This window comes from Sinohyriopsis cumingii, chromosome 5, assembly GCF_028554795.1.
Source record: "Sinohyriopsis cumingii isolate HCF-2022 chromosome 5, ASM2855479v2, whole genome shotgun sequence".
NCBI lineage: Eukaryota > Metazoa > Mollusca > Bivalvia > Unionida > Unionidae > Sinohyriopsis > Sinohyriopsis cumingii.
The window spans coordinates 150638337-150659845 of NC_142965.1; the positions used below are offsets into that span (position 1 = coordinate 150638337).

Sequence of the window (21509 nt, forward strand, 5' to 3'; positions counted from 1 at the left end):
ATCACTGTACGTACATTTCTTTACAATACGGATGGTCTTGTCAGCCAGCAGTCTGCTTTAACGGCTTGCACATATTCAGCTTTTGAGGTATGTAAGTTTATTAATTTCTAGTCTATAAGTTATAACTACTGTATTACCACGTTTATTTTTGTATGTTTTCTATGTAGCTTTGGTGTACGCGGTATAATGCACACATTTCTATTATTGTTTTCGATTTATTAAGGGATTTATATTAGTAATTTAAAGCTACATTTTGTTTAAGAACTGTTTCATATATTAGGATTCTTATCGAGCAGGGTTAGGTTTATGTTTGAACCTGCCATTTTGTAATTATTGTGCTGATAATGTAATATACATAACTTACTGTGTATAGCGACATTACGTTATTATGCCCGTGTCATGTATAGTACACGGTATTGGATATATTTTCAGCTGTCTAATGTCCGGAGTGTCCGGAGTGTCTAATGTTCGGGGTGTCTGGAATGTCTAATGTCCGGGGTGTCTGGAGTGTCTAATATCCGGGGTGTCCGGAGGGTCTAATGCCCTGGGTATCCGGAGGGTTGAGTGTCCGGAGGGTCTAATGTCTGGAGTGTCCAGAGTATCTAAGGTGTCTAGAATGACCGGAGCGTTCAAAGTTACCAGTAATCAGGTTCGACGTGGTTCAAGCTGTAAAGCCAACCACAGGAATTAACCGTAGCAGCTGTGAAGGTGAACTGTAGCAGCCGTGGAGCTGAAATAAAGTGTGCTGATGACGGAGCGTATCTCCTTACATGTAATTTGTTAACCGAGCTCTAATTTTGGGGTTCGTAAAACCCACTGTGTCTTTCGGGATTGTAAAGATAAGTTGTATATCTGTCCCTTTTTTATCACCATTTCACTACCCGAGTGAATTCATTTTCCTACATGAGTCATATTCTACATTATTTGCTACCTTAGTAAACTATATTCGTCGTTTCATTGTCAAATCGTTGTGAACCATTCACCCCTTGTCTTTGTATATGCTAAATTAATTTATTTGTATTTTCCATCATTAACTCTGTGCGTTCTTATGTTAATTAAATCCAATATTTGGATTATATATACACGCACATATTCATAATTAACTACTCATTCAAGTCATCCTTTTTAAACATTGTATTTAAATCATCGTCAAAAGTGTTCTGTTGTGAATACAAAAATCACACCCGGTTATCTTGTTACACGGGTCAAGTAGAAAATTAACTTGATTTTGGACAAGGCCAAGTCAAATATATAATATCACATTGCCAATGCCATATAATGAAATATAAAAATTGAAAAATCTAATTAACAATCAGATTAAATGTACGTAACAATGGGCATCACCAGAAGACGAAGTGTCTTTAACGGACTTCATCATGACAGTACTTGTCTGGATGAAAATCCATAAACTTTGTTGTCCTTTTGTATATGTGGTGAGGCTACATTATTTTACCTGCAACATCAGTTTCAAAAGAAGAAGACCTCGTTGCTGCCTCCGGATAAATGGGCGTTCCTTTATAAATAGATTTCCAATGTTGTCATTAAATCAGGAAACAGAGGTATTAAATCATGTTTGGCAGGCGTCATCGTAAACGCCGAATAAGACCTAAATGTTGCAAGAGGAGGGGACCCAGTCACCGACCAGTATTGGTTTCAGGAGATAGCACTCGTACTAGAAGTAGTACCTCTTTTCTGGCAGGTGTTTGTTTTCTTCTAGGGACTTTTCTTCTTGGGGCCTTTCTATTGTATGTGTTCTTGTGAAATCACCACCAATACTCTTTGTTTGAGACTGCTTCATTATTTTGGGGTGTGTGTGACTTTTTATTTGTTCGAGCTTCAGCATTGGGAACCTATTTTGAAACTGAACGATTAATGACATATCCTAAAGAGTCAGTTCCAATAGGTTTCATAATTATTTGATTTTAGGTTTGAATATTGATTCTTGGATGTGCCAAATATGACAACACTAAAGGTTTTGCAAACACCATTATGTGGGCACAGTTGTGGAATCGACTTTGTTGTGGTGATGTGGCTGATAGCCATAAATAAACTGTTATTATAAGCATGTCCTAACATAGGATGGACTGTGACTAAGGCATTCATTGCCACGTTTAAAGAGATATATCTAACTTACCCCAGCTTGGTGTTTTGTTAAGTATGTATGTTATGGTCAAATTAAACTATCATATTACTTCTTTGAGACTGGATTCTAACAGATGTTCACGGACGTGTTAATTTTTTCACGACTGATGTCACATAGCGCATGAATCAATTTGGAAGAATGATTAGATTGAAAGTAGGTCTTGTTAAAGACTGAGAGAAATAGAGTGTATGAATGTTTCCCTCAGACTGGTTCCAAATGGGACGTGTAAATGGCATGACATCCTTGATGATGCCAATGGTAGAACGAATCGAAACCAGTTCTTAAATAATCCTGAGTGATCAGAGTTAAATCGGTGAGCAAATATGCACGAAGTTTGCATCGTCTTAGGCTCAATTCAGCAAAGGTGTTCTTGAATGTTTGGCTAACACTTGTACTTGAGAGTTACTTCTTGGACTTTTAAACTATACCACATAATGATCATTAAGACTGGTGTTGCGATATGATTTTCTTTGTTGAAGTATGGTATGTTTAATGTAAATACTGCTGGCATTACATGATGTTCTGTTCGCGTATGCCAAAGTATAATTTCTACTTCCTCTCAAAGATGACAAGTCAAGTCAAACAAGTCAAGCACAATATCATCGTCTTAGCGATGAATGCCCTCTGGACAAAAAAAGGAATCTCCTTGACGTTTCAGAATTAACGTGTAGACCGATGGCCACTCTTTGTAACACAATACCATGCTTTCGGTGGGAAAGCACATAAGTGTGATTTGTGTTCGATTAAGAGCTTGACAAATTCGGTTTTGTCCGAACCACTTGGTCCAGCAATCAACATGTTAAAGGGATGGCGAAGAGACAATGCCTCCCAATTTTAACTCATAATATTGTGAACTAAATACTAAATGATCCTAAATGTTCTCTCACAAGTCCAAAAATATAGTGTGAATCAATTCCAATATTGGATAAGATGTGCAAATAATCCAGGATGAACAGATGTGCCAACAGTCATAATCCATAATACTCCCAAAATAAAATTGAACTAGCCTAAAATGTTAGTGGGTATTTTGTAATTTTAATGAATAATTTAAGTAAATGATTCAGATATATATTATATCTGAATATAACTAAACCTTAAGGATAAGAATTCATAATTTTGACGAAAACAACTTTAAATAAAAATCGAAGACACACTAAGAAGACCAGGATGTGTGTCAAGAGTTCCTTTTTCAGGACATTCTAAGTTGTAAACAAGGTCGGGTATTTTACTTAAATATGGAAAATTAGCCTAACAATGATAAAATCGACCAAGGTTTTTTTGTTTTTTTACCAAAGGAAACAATAAATGTCCTGAACTCAAATCCAGGTAAGCAAAATGTTTGCAAATGATCATTATCTTAAAGTATATTTTCATTGTGTTAATGAAAGTAAGGGGATTGTCATCATTGAATATAATAACTGGAGAAAGAACTGAAAGAACTTCAAAGTGTTGCAGATCAAATATCAAAGCCAAAGATTGCTTCTCGATTGTGGAATAATTTTGCTGTGCTTGTTTAATATTTTAGAAAAATAGCACACAAGATAATCCTCGCCAATTTGTCTTCCTGAATCGATACTCGACCAACCCCTACAGTATCTGGAACTGAAAGAAATGGTACACCTTTAAGAATATGTATTAAAAGCTTCCTGATATTCGTCAGACCGAAGAACCTTCGATTTCCTACTGAACAAATTGGGCAGTGGTTCAGCAATTGTACAAACATATGAGCAGAATTTCCGATAATATCCAGCCATATCCAAAGTTGTTGTTTTTACTGTTAGACATTTAGAGATATAGCCAAGAAGAGTAATCTCGGAATCTTTTTTTCAAAGAATTTTCTCTTTTAATAGCACCCTTGTTCATTATGCCTAAAACTAGTTCAATATCACTAAAACCTAATGATTCTTGAGCTGATAAACTAGTAGCCAACAACAGCTAATGAACACTAAAATTCCAGATGTTGCATGTATTATGCAATATGATAGAAGCATATTCTTCAAAATTTGATGAAATCTTTCTAAAACCCTTAGTCTTTCAGGGTAATATACAGAAGATTTAAACTGTTGTATGCCTGAATCATGCATACTTTCTTAGTAAATTCCAAAAATATAATTTACCTGTAAAATCCGATGCTTTATTAGACTCTTTAAGTTTTTAGCAATTATCTCAAAATGAGGAAAGTATTGATCTACGTCATTGTTTAAATGGATCACTAATATTTCTGGTAACATCAAAGAGTGATCCCTTGTTGAAAGGGAGGCGTGTGAGTGTTTTCCGCCTTCCACTTCCAATTCTTTTAATTTCAGCATTTCCTTTACTTGCTCACTCTTTCTCCTTCTGGATTTATTGTCTCTTATTTTACGTTTCCTTTTCTTCTGTTTCTCTACATTTGCACTTAAGATTTGTTTATTCGTTACCGTTTTCTAAATTTGCAATTCCATTTTCTGAAGATGAGGTTTCGATACATTCAAATTTAATCGGTAATTAGGTTAATTTCCTTTCAAAACCAGCGACAGGTTTACTAATGAGACCCAAATCACTTTTTTGAAAACGTTTGTCTGAATACATTTTGAACCAAAATATTGTATAACTCAAGCTTCATTAAATAAACCACAGCTTCAGCGAAATCTTTTGAATGAGCAAGCAACTCGTCCTTTTTCAAAGACTCTAACCCTTCCTGGGTATGATTATTATAAGAAAGTTCTCCATCTTAAATGACATTGTAAAAGCTTGCCGGTTTTACTAAGATTTCTCAAATATGTGAACAAAAATTCTCAATAATTGACAACATAAATTCCGAAAAAGTCTCTTTAAGTTTCAAAAGAAAAGTTTTGATTTCTCTGAAATATTATCAAACAATTCAAATCCCAGATGAGCCCTAAATTTTCTGTTACGACTCTATTAATTCCCTTACAGTACAAAGTGGAAATTTAAAACGAAATGACAGCATCGTGAAATAAATCCCAAAAGATCTAAAAGCTCTATAAAAATTCGAACGCGAAGTGTTCCGAATGAAATCCATTGTTCGATGTGCTGTTATGTCATTATCCTTGAATGAGCTGATGAACTAACAGTCTTTATCATAATGATATCATCCAGAGTGTCACTGAATGGATCATAATAATGCCAAAATAATGTTAGAGTCCAAAAAGTAAGTAAGTTGTTGTTGTTGTTATGGGGGTTAACGCCATTTTTTGAGCACAAGATAGGCTATACATGGCGGTCAGTATTAATGGTGGAGGAAGAACCAGGGAAAACGCCGGAAAGAACCACCGACCCACGAGAAGCTACCGGCAAGCTTTCTCACGTATCCACATTGGCCGAGCCCGAGACTCGAACCCACACAGATAGAGGTGAGATGGCAGTGATCCGTGACGGAGAGCGCTTTAAACCACTCGGCCACGCGGGGCCCCAAAGGTCAGTAAGTACTTTGTAATTCTAATGAACAACTTAAACTAAAAAATCGTCTCAAATTCAAACAAGACAACTAGAAATGATTCCACTTGACGGGTGTTATAATAAAAATGAATAATTTTGATACAAACAATCTTATATACATTCGCACTGGACCTATATCGCAATAACCCGAAAATGTAAATAAAGTTGAATTTTGTGAAAATTTTTTAAAAAATTCACCTTGACAAAAAATAAGTTGTCGTTACTTTAACCAAGGGAAAAATCAATGTCGTGAACTCAAAACCAAGTAAACACGTATGTCCCGTTGGAGGAAACGTTTTGCTTTTTTTTTTTTCAAGACAATTCTTATTAAATCCTTTACACATCCAAATTGTTATCGATATTTAATACTAAAGTATATGTGCATTGCACTTTTATTCCTTGAAATATGTATTCACTGCTTGAACATTATCGTATTAAGACGAAATAACATTCGTGGATGATCTTTTTAAATTCAAATCTTTCCACCTAAAAAGAGGCATGTTGTGAGCCATCCATATCCTATCTTGATTTATAGCCAAAGTTTCTACTGAGTTTGACTTGCGATAGAAAAAAACCAAAGGCCGATAATTCTGTGCAACTAGTTTTGCATTTACTGTATGCTTCTTCAGGCACAAAATGTTTTAAAATAACAATTACGTCATTGGTATGCCTAATAATAGCAATTATATGTGTGTGTGTGTGTGTGTGTGTGTGTGTGTGTGTGTTGTGACAGGATTGAAAAGATTTGAGTCTTTAAATGTAAACTGAATCAGTGAACTGAAACATATAACAATATGTTGGACAAACACTTCAAGTTTCTTAGAGAATGAATAATCATCGCTTTCTTAAAAAATAATAATAGAGATCCTGAGTTCTCTAATGTCTATATACATTTTAATACAAATAATCACTCTCTATTCGATTTTTCTTTCATGCCAATGGAGACATGAATAAACTGATAAAGGAAAGTTGTTAGATATAAGTTTGATACTTTGTATCCTAATGGCCTTAATACCAAGGTACTATATAAAAGTGTATAAAACTTTCATAAAAAATTGATAAGTTGTATATACCTTATAGAAATACAAAAGTAAGTATGACTGTTTGTCTCTCTTATTGAATTTGAATTAACAGGAGACATGTTTTCTTTCTTTATACGTGTGTGAGATCTATAGATTGTGCACGTATATACTTCATGTTTTGTCAAGAAAGTCATGCATACAATATTGTACAAATATACTGAGATATGAACCATTTACTACTGTGCACTTTAAAAAAAAAGAAAAGAAACCGAAAGAGGAAGAAATTTATCTTGGAAATTCCTGGTTCATTTACTGTCATGCGTTTTTAATAGTACAGTATTGACTGACGTTGCGAAGGAGCAATTGTACAAACAGTTGAACAACAATCAAAGGACTCGATACTTTGTCTTTACTGGAAACGAGCACTCGTATAGAAACGTAGAGAAGTATTTATGTTGATATAAAAATGGGACTTTTTAGTAAGATTGGCGAAGTGTTTGACCATGGTGTAACTGCCATCGGGAGAGGTATAACTGCAGTCGGAAGGCTGTTGACAGGTGAAAGTGAAACAGGTCCCCGTACTACAAGTACAGGTATGTATAAAGCAGTGTCTGTCAAATGTTATATTCTCGGAGTACACTTGAAATTTGTTGAGCACAGATGGAAAAAACTTTGGTCTAAAGCATTTAAATGTCATTGTTAAGCTCTGTATTGATCTTGTGACTTTTAACAGGGCTGCAAATTCTTTAATTTACAGCACGGTTTAAAGTCAAATATTTGGGATAGCAGTAGGATACTCTCCTAATAACTTATTGCAACGGTTTTAAGTACGAAGGAAAAAACAAACTGCAAACTCAGGAGAATGGGTTCGATATTAGTTTCACTCTTCTTATTTGTTTTATCAAGATATATATACATGATATGATAAAAGCTCATGTATCCAAAGTCAGGTGTCTCACTGTGTCCTTGGGAAAGACCTTAAGCTGCGATCTCCCCGGCATTATAAAGTCCATAATGTGTTGTGTGTCACATTCAAAATCCAAACGACTAAAATTAGTTTTACAAGTTATGTTTATTTTCCTGAAGTTCAATAACTATATTACAGAAGCTAGACAAACAGGTGTTTTCCAGGGATATGATATTCATATGTTTAGCCGTAAGCTGCTCGGAATATTCTCCCTTACCTTGCCCCTGCCATTTGTTGCGAAAATTATAATCCCTATCGTTTTAAAAATATTCTTACAAAGTGGAGGGCCGGAACTGTGCAATTACTGAAGCTTTTTCAGCCAACATGAGAGGTTAAATATATATGAGATCGACAAAATCACTTAGCAAATATTAGGCTACAATTTCAACATTTTCAACCTGTCGTCACGTAATCTTTGCAAAACACGTTAGATCACTAGGTATGCGATAGTAACATCCTGATGTAGATTTTCTCTCATAAATTATTTTTGCCCGGGGTTGACGTGTGTGTTTGTCTCTGTGTGTGTTGGGAATGAAGTTCAATATATATCAGTTTTCTCAATAGTTGATTTGTATTTTTGTTTGCACCAGATAATTTAGATGTATGACTTTTATAAACCCGAATAGATAAATGTGTCTAATTGTCTCAATAACATGACACAAAGCAGCTCCATTTAGTAACAAAGTACTGCTACCATTTTTCCAGCATTCATTTGTTACAAAGCATCAACTGTTCTGGTTCGCTTAATATTTTTCCTCAGATTTTTCATCTTATGGTGACGCCGAATCCACAACTGACGTAGACTCTGGACCATGGAGAACATCCAACCAATTCAGTTACATGGTAAGGCATTGACGATCAGATATTAGTAATATCCATTCTGCTTTATTCTTTGGGTATTACATAGGCTCAATCGATTGAGAACCCTTCGGCCAGATGCATACGCATATGGCCAGCACTTGAATACTAGTGCACACTTGCATGTTTAAACTTTCCATCACGCTTTTTGAATGACTCTCTTACTGAATACCCATTCATTACAAATGCGGTAAGTAGTGAATGGGGACGGTTCAGCGTCAAGGGGAATTAGCATTAAAAACACCCCTGGGACGATATAGCGTCTATGTAAATTTAACATGGGAAAAACTCGTTGGACGATATAGCGTCAAGGGACATTTAACATGGGAATAACTCGTGGGACTGTATAGCGTCAAGGGGAATTTAACATGGGGAAAAATCGTGGGTCTGTTGAGCGTCAAGGGGGAAATGAACATGGGAAATGGAACAGGGTCGGGACCCTATTTTAATATGGTCCTGACCTGATGGGTCTATGGAAATGGAACAGGGGAGAGGGATATAACACACACACACACACACACACACACACACACAAAATAAAAATGGGGTAGGCAATTGAAAGTAGATATCTTTTCGAGAGATTGGAGTGGCCCTGCAAAGGGCCTTTGTGTTTCTTCTTCTTCTTTAACTAACTCCTTAACTTCTTTATCCATCCCCTTATTTTTTCCATCATTCCTTTCTTCTTCTTCTTTTCTGTTTCCGGTATCCAGTCCGGGTGACCCATGGCTCTAAACTTGGCCTGTATCTTCATCCAATTGTTATTCAGTTGGTCGAATTCTAATTTCTTCTTCTTATTCTGTTCTTCCTTTCTTTCTTTAGTCCACCTTTCCTTTATGTTCTCTACATCTTGGGTCAGCACTCGTTTCATAAGTTCCTCGGCTTTTATAAGTTGGTCAACACCCCATTTCACATAGGACCACTCACTCTATACTAAGATATCTTGTAGGAAGCATCTTACTAAGATTGTATTATCCAGAGCTTCCTTCAAGATACCTACTCTTACATAGGGAGGGTCAATGAATCCTCTTATTTTCTTCACTTCTTCTTCTAACATGCCGTCAAGGAGATCCATAGCCAGTTTCACACTCCTCACTTGTCTGGTCACAAAATCCCTTGTAACTGGATATTTCCATCCCTTTTCTACTCTTTCCACCACATATACTCCATGTACTATCCAAAAATAACTGTGTCTCAAGTTGTTGAATAACTCTGTTACAACTACCATCTTCTTTCTCGTTATTCCGTGGAATGGTTCGAACATCAAACGTTGTGGGTTCTTATAGTTAAAGCGCGGACGTGAAGGAAAACATCCCCAAGACATAAAATTTATATTACCTAGATCATCACTTGAAACGCGCGGACGTGAAGGAAAACATCCCCTACTTTTCTCATTTCATATAATATACTATCCACATAAGTGAAGCAGCAATTAACAAACCCCAAATCTACTATCCACACACGCAAAGCATTATAATTAAACCCAATAATCTACTATCCACACAAACGTACGTGAGCGCTTACAAACACACAAACACACACACACACACACACACACACACACACACACACACGAAAAAAGAGTCGGTGTTTATATTCACACTACTCTACATACACACATTGGCAAATAGATTACTACTTCTTTTCTAGAGTATTGGGTAGCCCTGAAAAGGGCTTTTTGTTTTTTGAACTCCATGACACCTGGTTAATGATGGCACCTTCCAGGCCTGGCACCACACACACATCTTCTTCCCCAGTCTCTTTTCACTCTTTTGGGGGGGAGAGCAGAGGCGGGATAAGTGGCTTCAGAATCCCAATCTTCTGTCTCTGGGATTCTGAAATTTCCTCTCTCCTTTTCTACCTCGCCTTTGTTTCTTCTCTCCTCCTCTTCTTTGTTTCTTCTCTCCTCCTCTTTCATCCTTCCCTCTTCTACTATGGCCTCTGCAGCCAGCTCATTCACTATACGCCTGGCATATTCCAGGTGTACATGAAGTTCAAGCAGTTTTGCTTGTCTGGTGTTCATTCTCTTGATCAATCAACAAGGGTAGCTAGACTACCGAACGATTTTCAATTTATACTAAAAGCGCGGACGTGAAGGAAAACATCCCCTAAAACAAAATTTATATTACCTAGATCATGACCAAACAACGCGCAGACTTAAAAGAAACACTCAGTGACTTTTTCATACTACCCATCATTATTCTAAATAAATTTCATGAAAAAAATAAAATACTATGCACACACGCAAAGCATTAATATTAAACCCAAATCTACTATCCACACAAACCAACTTAAGCTCTTACAAAACCCAATAATCTACTATCCATACAAACCTACGTGAGCGCTTACAATCACCCACACACATAAACATATACAATCACACCAGAAAAGAGTGAGTGTTTATATTCACACTACTCTACATACACACATTGGCAAATCGATTGTTATTTCTTTTCTAGAGATTGGGGTAGCCCTGAAAAGGCTGCTTTTTTTTGGCTGCGTGAAGTTGAAGCTAGGGCGATCTTTTAGTTTCTAAGAATGCGACGTCCTCTGACGATAGACTTTCTGACGATAGGTCTGCTTCTTCGGAAAGAGAAGAACTCTTTGGTGTCGATACGACAGTCGACAAAGCCTCTGTCAGGTTCAGGTTGCTGCTGCTGTTGTTGTTGTTGCTGTTGCTGCTCTCTCTGCTGTTTCTGAAGTCTGTACTTCTCTGTCCATTCTTCTTTCTCCCTGTTCACTTCTTCTCTGAAGAGCTCTTCTATCAGGTCTTCAGTGACTTTTAAGATTCTCACATTCTCTATCTCTTCTGGCTTCAGTATCAGACTGTGTCTGACCCTATGCAAATTCACGTAGGCTTCGTTTAGCTTAGCTAGTTTGGAGCACATCTTCGTAGGAGGATGAGTCGACAATGGATGGTTAGACTGGAGGCTACCCCGGCTTTAAAGTCAAAGTGCGGACGTGAAGTAAAACATCCCCACACGGTTTTCGAGTCGGACCGTTCAATGAGTGTCATGAGAGGGATAGTAAGAAGTCAAAGAGCATGAATCAAGATTTCTATAGCCAAACAAAAGACAAAGGCATTCTTTTCAAAACACAACATTTTTTATTAAAAATCACTTAACACTAACAAACAACTCTAACATTTTTAACACTAATCCAACAATATAACATCAAACATTTGTTTCAAATAACAAACATTTTTTTTTCAATTCACACATTATTTTGGACAGGGCTGACAACGTTGTGAATGAAATTGTGATTTCCACTGTTGGAAGTCATTAGGCCATTGATGGACACTACGTTTCCTAGCTTGAGACAAAAGATAAGCATAATGGTCACAAAACCATCGATCTACTTTCACATCGTTTCTAGAAGAAGAACAAGGATCAAAATGAGTCACTAAATGTTCTAAGGAATAGCCCAGGCTGCGATGATGCAGAAAATACACACAATATTGTCCACACACCAAGGAATCTGTGCCTTGTAATTTCACATTATTGAATTGGGTGTTCTGAGCATTTCTTCTCATAAAGTCAATGATATCTTCTTCCAGAGGAGGCAATCTATAGGAATCGAAATATTCCACACATCCTTCTTGAGGAAAGTAGACGGCTACCCAGTGGGTTCCTGGGAGATGACTGTCGTCCGTGTTGATCACATAAGCTTGATGGTCTTGAGGTTTGCGATGAGGGAGTTCATCTTTAGCACAGACGACAGGATTCCAAGAAGCCGTGTACGAACTGTGGTTCAAAAGATAATAAAGTTCCCAGGTATCCATTGATTTGTGTGGTTTTTTTCTTCTTCACAGGTAATGATAAGTGATCAATTCGATCCTGACTTTTTACTTGAAAATGTCTGAGAAGTAAAAGGCGTTTAGATCCGACTTCTTACTCTGGTCAAAGAGAGATTCGATGCGACGGTACTCCAGAGACGTTAATGGAGGAGAAGAATGTTTATCCAAGCCTTTATACCACTCATTCAACACGAAATCTATCTCGATGTGATCCCAAGCTTTGCCCAGATATTCGTCCAATTTTTCTTCTTGACTCAACATCAGACATTTGTCGTGTTGAATTTGACTGGGATGATGGTTGTGACATCCATAGCACTCTTCCTTGATCAATTCTTTCATTGTATCTGCCAGGAATGTAACAAAACAGGAGACTAAATGGGCTTCTTGTTCTGGCCATCTCGACTTCATCATGATAACTTGTTCGTCTTTGTTTTGAGATTCTTCTTCCCCGGTCTCCTCACATTCCATCTTCAAAGTTTCTCCACTAGGTAAAGAGGGATAACAGTCTTCCATAGCTTCTAATAGTCTAGAATGACTTCTCTCAAACTGTTGATTTCTATGGTATTGTCGAATTCTGCATACAGGAGGACCTCGGTTTGCAAACTGAATTTCCACACGAATCTGACCCGATTTTAAGGGTGGAAATGTCCCTCGTCGCTGCCTTGGTCTGGAGTGAAATCAAAACCCCACAAAGCATAGCCTCCTGCATAATCGTCGTACGAAATACCGTGACTGGTGTTGGTTCCTAACTGTCCGTGGCTTCGAGAGGGACAAGTACGATCTCAAGTAATTGTTCTTGGCACCAAAGTTAGGTTCAAAGGGTCGGGTACACAAGGTCTTGCCATCACGACTGACTTCAATCTTGGACACGCCAAAATGTTGAAACTCAAAAGGGTTTTCGTTGTACATTCCGTTGAAGGCTGAATTCCTGACTATGCCAACAATCAAACGCTTGGGTAACTGTCCTTGGAACAGATGATCTTCGATCATAGATCGCTGTCCAGCGGGAAAGGTGAACGTTTTCACTTCTACGCGTCGTATCGGATACTTGGCGGTCGTTCTGCTCAACGTCTGACTGACGTCGTTTCCCACTTTGGGTAACACTTCCACACGACGCACGTAAAGTCGGGCTTCTTGAATGATAGTTTTGTATTCATTGGCATGGGCCATCAAATGGAAAGCAGCACTGCTACGATTCAGTCTCAGACGGATATCCACCCCGTTGAGCAAATACTTTTCTTGTAACCACATGTCCAAATGCAAACGATCCATGAGTTCTAAACTTCGCCCTTGCAGAATTTTCTTACGACGGTCGTTCAACCCGACATTGTGAGGATTGTCATCTTCTGTCAGGACTGTGTCGCTAAACGTGGCTACACCTGCCGTGTCAGGTTTCCATACCACGGAAGCATCCACATGAGTATTCTTGGCTTCTTTTCTGTACGTCAAGAGATTTTCCAAGTAGGCACGATATGGGTAAGTATCCATGTTGCTGCTGACCAGTTTGTTATTCAAGTACAAGTCCACTTCGCTGAACAAGGAATGCATGGAATTGTTGACGGGAGCTGCTCTAGCATCGCCTCCTGGATTGGTGTTGTCCGTTTTGATCACTTTGACTTTCAAGTACAGGTAACTGCTATTCAGATCGATGTAATCTTCGGGCTGTCCTTTGATTTCAAACTCGATGGGAGCGGAATCCGTCAAAGAGGAGACGGGATGAAATTCCACCCATTGGGATTCTTGCAGCGTCATCATGGTGGGGGGCATGGCAAACAGATCCAGTTCCGACTTGGAACAGGCGCAAGACTCTCGGTGCATCATTTTTTCTGTGTCTCAATAATCGAAAACGTCTAAGTCTCGGACGGTTCTTCTTTTCTTTGCCTTTCTAGCTTTAGAAGTGTAAAGTCTGGTGAGAGGGTGTTTTCTTCTTCGTCTCTTTCTGCCTTGTCCTTGCTGAATGTCTGACTCGGTAGCGTGCAGGGCATTTATAGGTGTTTCTCGTCGGCCCAAAAGGTCTTTGCCCGTTTGCAGCAAGACATTTTTGCCTGCCCTCAAGAAAGCTTCTTTAGGGTTTTGTTTGTCGATGATGACATTTTGGAGAAATTCTTTGCCTTGCGTCAGTGCCGCATCTTTCAAGGCGTGCAATCCGCGTGTCACCATCGGTTTCAACACCGGAGCCACCGAACGAAAGGCCGATTTTAACATATCTCCTAAACCGTGTCCTCGCTGTCGTGCAACCCCTCGATACACTGGATACATGACTTACGAGTCGTGAGAAAACCGTTTTCGAAAATGGAGTTTCACCGTGACTTTTCCTTTGGTGAATGGAATATTTTGTCCCAGATCTCCTTTTATAGCAATGTTGACCATGTCCAAATAAGATTTGCTGACGGGCAAATAATGAGGATGTACAAATTCGCGGGGGACGTGATAAGTGTTTCCACCTTCCTCGTCAGCGAGCGTGGCAGAATCCACTTTGAAAGGAATGACACGCAGTAACGGTACGGAGATGTGTCCCACCACGTTATACTCCACCACATCGGAGTACACAAAGATCAAATTCAGTCCTTGGTTCAATTCTACTGGGGCACGAAAGAACTTGGCAAAAGAATCGTTGTCGGAAATGACTGGCAATTCGTTTTTCCTGATCATGACCATCCTCATGTCCATGTCTCCGCCCAACATGTCAAACAATTCATGACAAAATAAGAAAGACAACATTTTGTGCCCCTCAGGAAATTTCATCAGAAAGCGACGAGCTACTTTATGGTACTCCAGGGTGACACTTTTTCTGACACTCTCCAAAGCTTTCAGAAACACGACATTGAACCTGGAGGCTATGGTGCTGACCAAATGTTGACCACTAAAATAATAGCCTGGGGGAATGAACAAGTGATAGGTGGTCCACTTTTGATTTTTGTGACAGGGGTTTTCTTGTCATACTTGACATGGGTATCCAAGTACTGTTGCAATTGTTCGTCATGAACTTCCACGTCAAAAAAAATTTTGATTGGGAAGGACATTGAAGACTTGGGTCGGGTGAATAATTTCCACTAAAACCACTTCCCATTGGGCTTCGTGGTCTCCTTGCATAGGCTGAGGTAATTTGGCCGTGTAACAGCACGACGTGTTGTTGGGAAACACCTCCATGGAACTGTCACTGGGTAAGGTTAAGTAAAATTGGTTTTGGTAACTCATAATTCCAGAGTTCTGTGGCTGTCCGAGGGGTTACTGGACGTCAGAGGAGTGTCTCCGCCCACAATAGGGTTGTTGTTGTTGTTATTGGAGTGGTGACTGACACTGGCACTGGACACAAGGTTCCCGTTGTTCCCGCTCGAGGAGAGTTTCAGGGAGTGATTGGGAAGCAGGTAACCGATGCAGCTGCTCAATAAAATGGTCCACAATTGTTTGTCTCCTTTTTGCAAACTTAAATTGGCGAGGGCTGCCCCGATGACACAATACACCACGAAGATTTGGCAGAAAAAGACGATTTGCGTTTTAGGCATACATTCTCCACACCACACCCACAAAGGTTGTTTTTGTAAATCTTGCAGAGAAGAACTAGGTGAAGGAGTGATCGACGTAGCTGCGTCTGTGTGAAAGGACATGATGGTCACTTCTTTTTATAGTCGATGACTTGCGAAGCGTCGATCCAAGAATCAAAACTGGGTGGATATCCTTTCCAACGTCCTTTGGCTTCTTTGACACGTCGTTTGCCCACTTTACGGGTTCTGCGTTAGAGAATGCTTTCGATGTCGTACACGTCGTCTTCTTTTTTGGTCACACGTTGTAACTCGGGTAAGTAAAACGTTCCTTTGAGCACTTCTCCGTTCATGTCTTCCAATTTATAGGCGGTAGGATGACGGCCATGCACTCGTCCAGTGACACGAAACAATTCGGTGGTCCAGTTAGGTAAGTAACCTTTGTCGAAAGTGCATTTGGTTTTGCCAATGCGCACCCAATCTCCTACGCTCAACACTCCACTTTTCTTGGGGACAGCCCTCGTCGGGGACGTACCAAACAGGCGCTCAAACACCAACACTTCGTTGTCGGGAGTCACTTCTTGCGGGGCACGTCCGATGCTTCGATGGTAAGATTGGTTGTACGCTTGCACCAGGTGCCGTAAGATGTCGTTGTACTTCAGAGTGTGGTGATGCGTAAAATATTTCCACATGCGTTCTTTCAAAGTGCGTTGAAAACGTTTAACGATGCTGGCTTTGGTTTCAGGATTATCGGTGGTTAAAAATGAATGTCACGTTTCTTTAATTCTTTTTGGAAAGCTTGGCTCAGAAATTCGGTGCCTTTGTCCGTTTGCCATCGAAGAGGGTGACGACCGCTTTGTTTCAACACTCGTTGCAGGGCTCGCACTAACTCGCTGCTGGATTTGGAAGTCAAGGGTACAACCCAGGCAAATTTGGAAAAGACGTCGATGACACAAAACAAATATTTGTAGCCGCGATTGTAGCTGGCCAAATGAGAGACATCGGCTGAATCGGCTTTGCCATTGATGATCGATGCCTTCCACTCGGGTGCGACTTCTGGAAAACTTGCGTCGAATGGGTTTGTGTAAAGTGTAGGTAGCTTGTTCTTGTAACCATCGTTGCACTTGAGGTAAACGGAGACTTTTCAGTCGAGTTTTTGCAGCACGATACAATTTTTGAACTCCTGCGTAACCTGCAGGATGGGAGGGATCGTAGTAAATGCTGGCTAAGAATTTTTCCATTTGTTGGTTTTTGTGTTAATAAGGCACCCACTCTTGGAAGATGCTACTGTTTTTCTCTTGGAGTACTTTCTTGGATTGTAATGCTTTGTTTGTTCGGCCGGCAATAGGTGTCGAGGAGGAGGAGGAGGATGTCTTGTTTCACTTCTGTCTTCACCTTCTTTTTCTCTTCTGATGAATAAGGGGTGGTCATCATCTTTTTAATCCATCCAATTCTGGACGTAGGTGGTGTTGTTAACTTGCGTACTTTTTCTGGTGGAGTTTGAAATCCTTCCTCTTCTTCTCCTTTTTCTCTCTTGGTCACTGTTAATGGAGGTAGTGGTACTGGTTATGGTGCTGGACGTTTCATCAAGGTTTTAAAATCTTTCAGAGTGGGAAGAGCTGTTTCGTCTAAAGATTTTTGGTGAAAGATTTGCAGTCGTTGCAAGAGTTGACCGTACTTTTGCGATTTTTCTGTTTCGGACAAATCTTGGCGATCCATCAAGGACTGCAATTCGTGTTGTAACTGGGACATCTCGCTCAAACGGGGATTGGGAGGAAAATGCGGGGTGCGTTGTTCTTGTAAGGCACTAAAGCTAGTTTTCGTCCTTACATGGGATGTCAGGGGTCGATTCTGAGATCTTGGGACTCCAGAGGGCCTTTTTATCTTGCTCCCATCAGTCCTCCCAACATGGTTCCCAAGACTCCTTTCAGTAATGGGCCTAACAAGAGGGGTGAAATTCCTCCACGTTGGACCAACATCTTCTTCTTTTGGCGAAGGGGGATTTTCTTTTGAACCATTTGGCGAAGAAAATGACGATGTTTGCCTAAGCATTGTTTCTGGTGTTTGGACAAAGGGATCGTGCCTTTCAAGACGTGAAAACAACATTCGCACACGGTATCGACGACCTCTTTGGAGGCTGTTTGAATGAGTTTTTTTCGTAGGGGTGGAGAAGCTTTGGACAGGACAGATAACATGTCCCCATGTTTGACTAAACGAGGAGGTAGTCCTTTCCTTTTCTTTCCTTGGGGTTGTTTAGAAGAGGGATGTTTTCTGGAGGGTGTCATCTTCAGGAGCACCAAAACACTGATACCTCTACTTGGTCACAGAGCTTTTTTATACTGGAACGCGTCGCGACTGATTGTCTTTACGTCGTATTAACTTCAGGACAGGCATGACACGTCGTGCAGGGGTACGTAACGGACTAAATCGAGCCAGTTCTTGCTTGGACAAATCCAGTAAACTTTGTAACATGCCCAATCTTTCTTGGACTTTGATTTTGGGAGCAGGTACTTTGTGAGCAGCAGCCGCTGCCACTAAATTGGAGGGTCCTGCCACTGGAGAAGTTCTTGGGGTCATCAACGGAGAAACTCTTTGTGTGATCAACGTCTCCAAGTACTCTTCAGTTCTTGGTGACATCAACGGAGAAGTGAATGAACCTGAGGCTATCGGAGACGCGGTCACCGCCGTTGCAGGTCGTGGTTTGCGAGTGTACGGTTGCGTCCTGGCCGAAGTGCCTCTCTTGCGACTAGTTTTTGTGGACTTTTCTTTTTCTGGGGACTTTTTCTCTGCTTCTTTTTCTGGGGGCTTCTTTTCTTTTTCCGGGGTGGTGTCTGGTAAGAGGAGGGGCCCGCCAGGGACACTGGTCTCCAGATTGCCTAAAAAAGAAACAAGTGGAGCCAGAAGAAAGGGATTATGGAGAGGAAGAAGAAGAGGAGGAGAAAGAAAGTAGACAGGTAAAGAAAAAGAAACAGGAGAAGAAAAGAAGGGAAGAAAGTGAAGAGGAAGAAGAGGAAAAGACTGTGACTGTGAAGAAATTGAAAAAATAGAGAGAGTGAAAAATGAGACAGAAGAAGTTTATGAACTTTTTAAAATGATTTGTTGTGAATTGTGAATTGAATTGTAAAATTTGTACCAGAATAGAAAGTCTATAAAAGGTAAGTGTCTTTGGGTTTTGATTTTAAAATAAGAACGTACACTCACACACTCATACACACGTACTATAGGGGTAAATTTTTTTTTTTTTGAGTTATTGGCAATTGAAAGTCTATCTCTTTTCGAGAGACGTGGGTGGCCCTGTAAAGGGCCTTTTTCTTGGTGTAGATGTGAGTTTAAGCAATCAACTTTAGCTGCCTTAAGCCTTTGCCACGGCCAAGGCCTACTTCTGGACTGCGTACTGTTGATGATGATGATTTGGTCGAAATCACTAAGGGTGGTACGGTAGGCTTAGTCACAGGGTTGGAGTGTTTAGCTCGGGAAGGTCGTATTCTCTTCGGTCGTGATAAAGAAGTCTGATACATTTGTTTCAGACTTCTTAACTCCGCTAAAATGTCTAACAGTACCGTGACCGTTTGATTTTCACACCCTTGTTTCTTTGCTGCTACTTCTTCTTCTTGTGGTTTTTTTTCTTACCTCTTCTTCTTGCTGTAGGAGAAAAGCTTGTTCCGCTTGCTTTTGCTGTTGTATAAATTTCTCCAATTCTTCTTTCTGTCTCTGTCTAAAATTCTCCACGTGCGGTAATGAAGAAGGTGACGAAGGTTCCGGAACAAATTCTTGCGAGGTAAGCAAATCCACAAAATCCCAATTCACCTCTTCTGAAAGTAAGTCCGGGTTCCTTTGGGTAGTCTCCACCTTCGGTGCACCCGAATTGATCGCTTTCTGAGTTTCCGTCATGTTGAATAACTGTCGCATAGATTGACTGCACACAGGCGCTAGCAATTCTATATAGAGCACGTGACGTCACAGACTGCTCTCTTCGGATTGGATGCGGGCTGACTGAATTTTGCAACGCGTGTTTGGATTGGTCAATGAACTCAATCCGTTTCAATCCTTCCTCTACCTATAAATAAGCGCAGTTCACTGCATTGATTCACCTGTTCTCGGCGCCTCAAGATGTGGACCGACGTTGAATCTTCAACCCTTGTATCTTCGATGATGTTCAGGACGGACATACCAATGTATGTCCGATCCAAGCGGACAGTTGTCCACAGGACAGACACGAGTCTGTGGATGCGAAGAGTCTATGTGTAGCGTCAAGGATGCCTCAAAAGAGTCCTGATTTACGGTCCTACAGTCAGGTGCATCCTAAGGACAAGAAGAAGACCAATGCGCTGCCCTTTATGTTAATATATCTTAATATTAACATAAAACCCAAAGGCCCTTTTCTTGAAAAGAGATCTCTTTCAATTGCCTACCCCATTTTTACTTTGTGTGTGTGTGTGTGTGTGTGTGTGTGTGTGTGTGTGTGTGTTATATCCCTCTCCCTGGTTCCATTTCCATAGACCCATCAGGTTGGGACCATTTTAAAATAGGGTCCCGACCCTGTTCCATTTCCCATGTTCATTTCCCCCTTGACGCTCAACAGACCCACTATTTTTCCCCATGTTAAACTCCCCTTGACTCTATACTGTCCCACGAGTTATTCCCATGTTAAATTTCCCTTGACGCTATATCGTCCCACGAGTTTTTCCCATGTTAAATTTACATAGACGCTATATCGTCCCACGGGTGTTTTTAATGCTAATTCCCTTTGACGCTGAACCGTCCCCATTCACTACTGCGGTATACTAACTGCAGCAAAATCTCCTAGCATTTCCATATTCATAGGCAATCGAACATCCCATTCAACAGAAACATGACAAACTGTGATACATCCGTTTATAACAGTTCAATAGTTAAATGGGATACTCAAACCGAAAATAGGAAAATGCATTACAAACCCAGCTGTCTCATTCTTGCCTCAAGGGGAATTGAACATGGGGAATACGGGTCCTGTATAGCGTCAAGGGAAAGTAAGGTTCTTATATAAGGATTATAGGAATAGAACATGTTAGTTGACGTGACGGTACTGAAGATTGGTAACAATTTTTCAACAATGTAGGAACAGGTGAGGTGACGGCAGTCGGTACCAAAGAGCGGGAAATAACCTAGAACGTTTGGCGGGATAGAGATATATATTACACATACAACATACAGACACAAATTGGTGAAAATCAATCTATCACACAAAGAACTATACAACCGGTTAAAAAAAATCAGGCAAGAAAGCAAATCTTTTCGAGGCATATGAGTGGCCCTGAAAAGGGCCTTTGGGTTCATGTTAACATCATTCCATTAACATAGAGGGTCTTCTTCTCTTTCTCAAACTTCTTCTCACTTCTGGTCCGTAGATAAGGACTCTCTTCAAACAGCCTTGTCTCTCTACATAAATTCTTCTTTTTTAAACGCTTGTATCGGTGATCCGGATACATGTCCATGATGATTACACATACATGGTTAAGTCCGTAATGAACAGCATCGATGATACGAGGGTTCCGGATTATATATTTGTCCACATCTTGTGACGAGAACAGGTGAACGGAATGAACTGAACGAGATTATTTATAGTGGTAGAGCGGAACGAAACGGATTGAGTTTTTGCACCAATCCTAATAAGCGTTACAAAATTCAGTCACAGTACAGAGTCTGTCTTCCAATCCGAGGAGAGCTACCGGTGATGTCACATTCCCTACATATTTGCGCTAGCGTTTGTGCGCATTGAGTCCATGCAAAAGAGTTTTCAAACATGACGGTAATTAAGAAGATGCTG

At 40.0% G+C, this 21509-nt stretch overlaps 1 protein-coding gene across 2 annotated transcripts in view; it reads left to right on the forward strand.

The window, feature by feature from the left end:
* Nucleotides 1-6930: 6930 nt before the first annotated feature.
* LOC149800456 (uncharacterized) overlaps nt 6931-21509 on the forward strand; it is a 62716-nt gene continuing 48137 nt past the window's right edge. For both annotated transcript variants that reach the window (XM_089960079.1, XM_089960080.1), the window contains exons 1-2: nt 6931-7196; nt 8331-8413. In XM_089960079.1, coding sequence (XP_089816205.1) covers nt 7070-7196; nt 8331-8413 — 210 coding nt within the window. In that variant the 5' untranslated portion in view covers nt 6931-7069. The remainder of the gene's footprint in view (nt 7197-8330; nt 8414-21509) is intronic.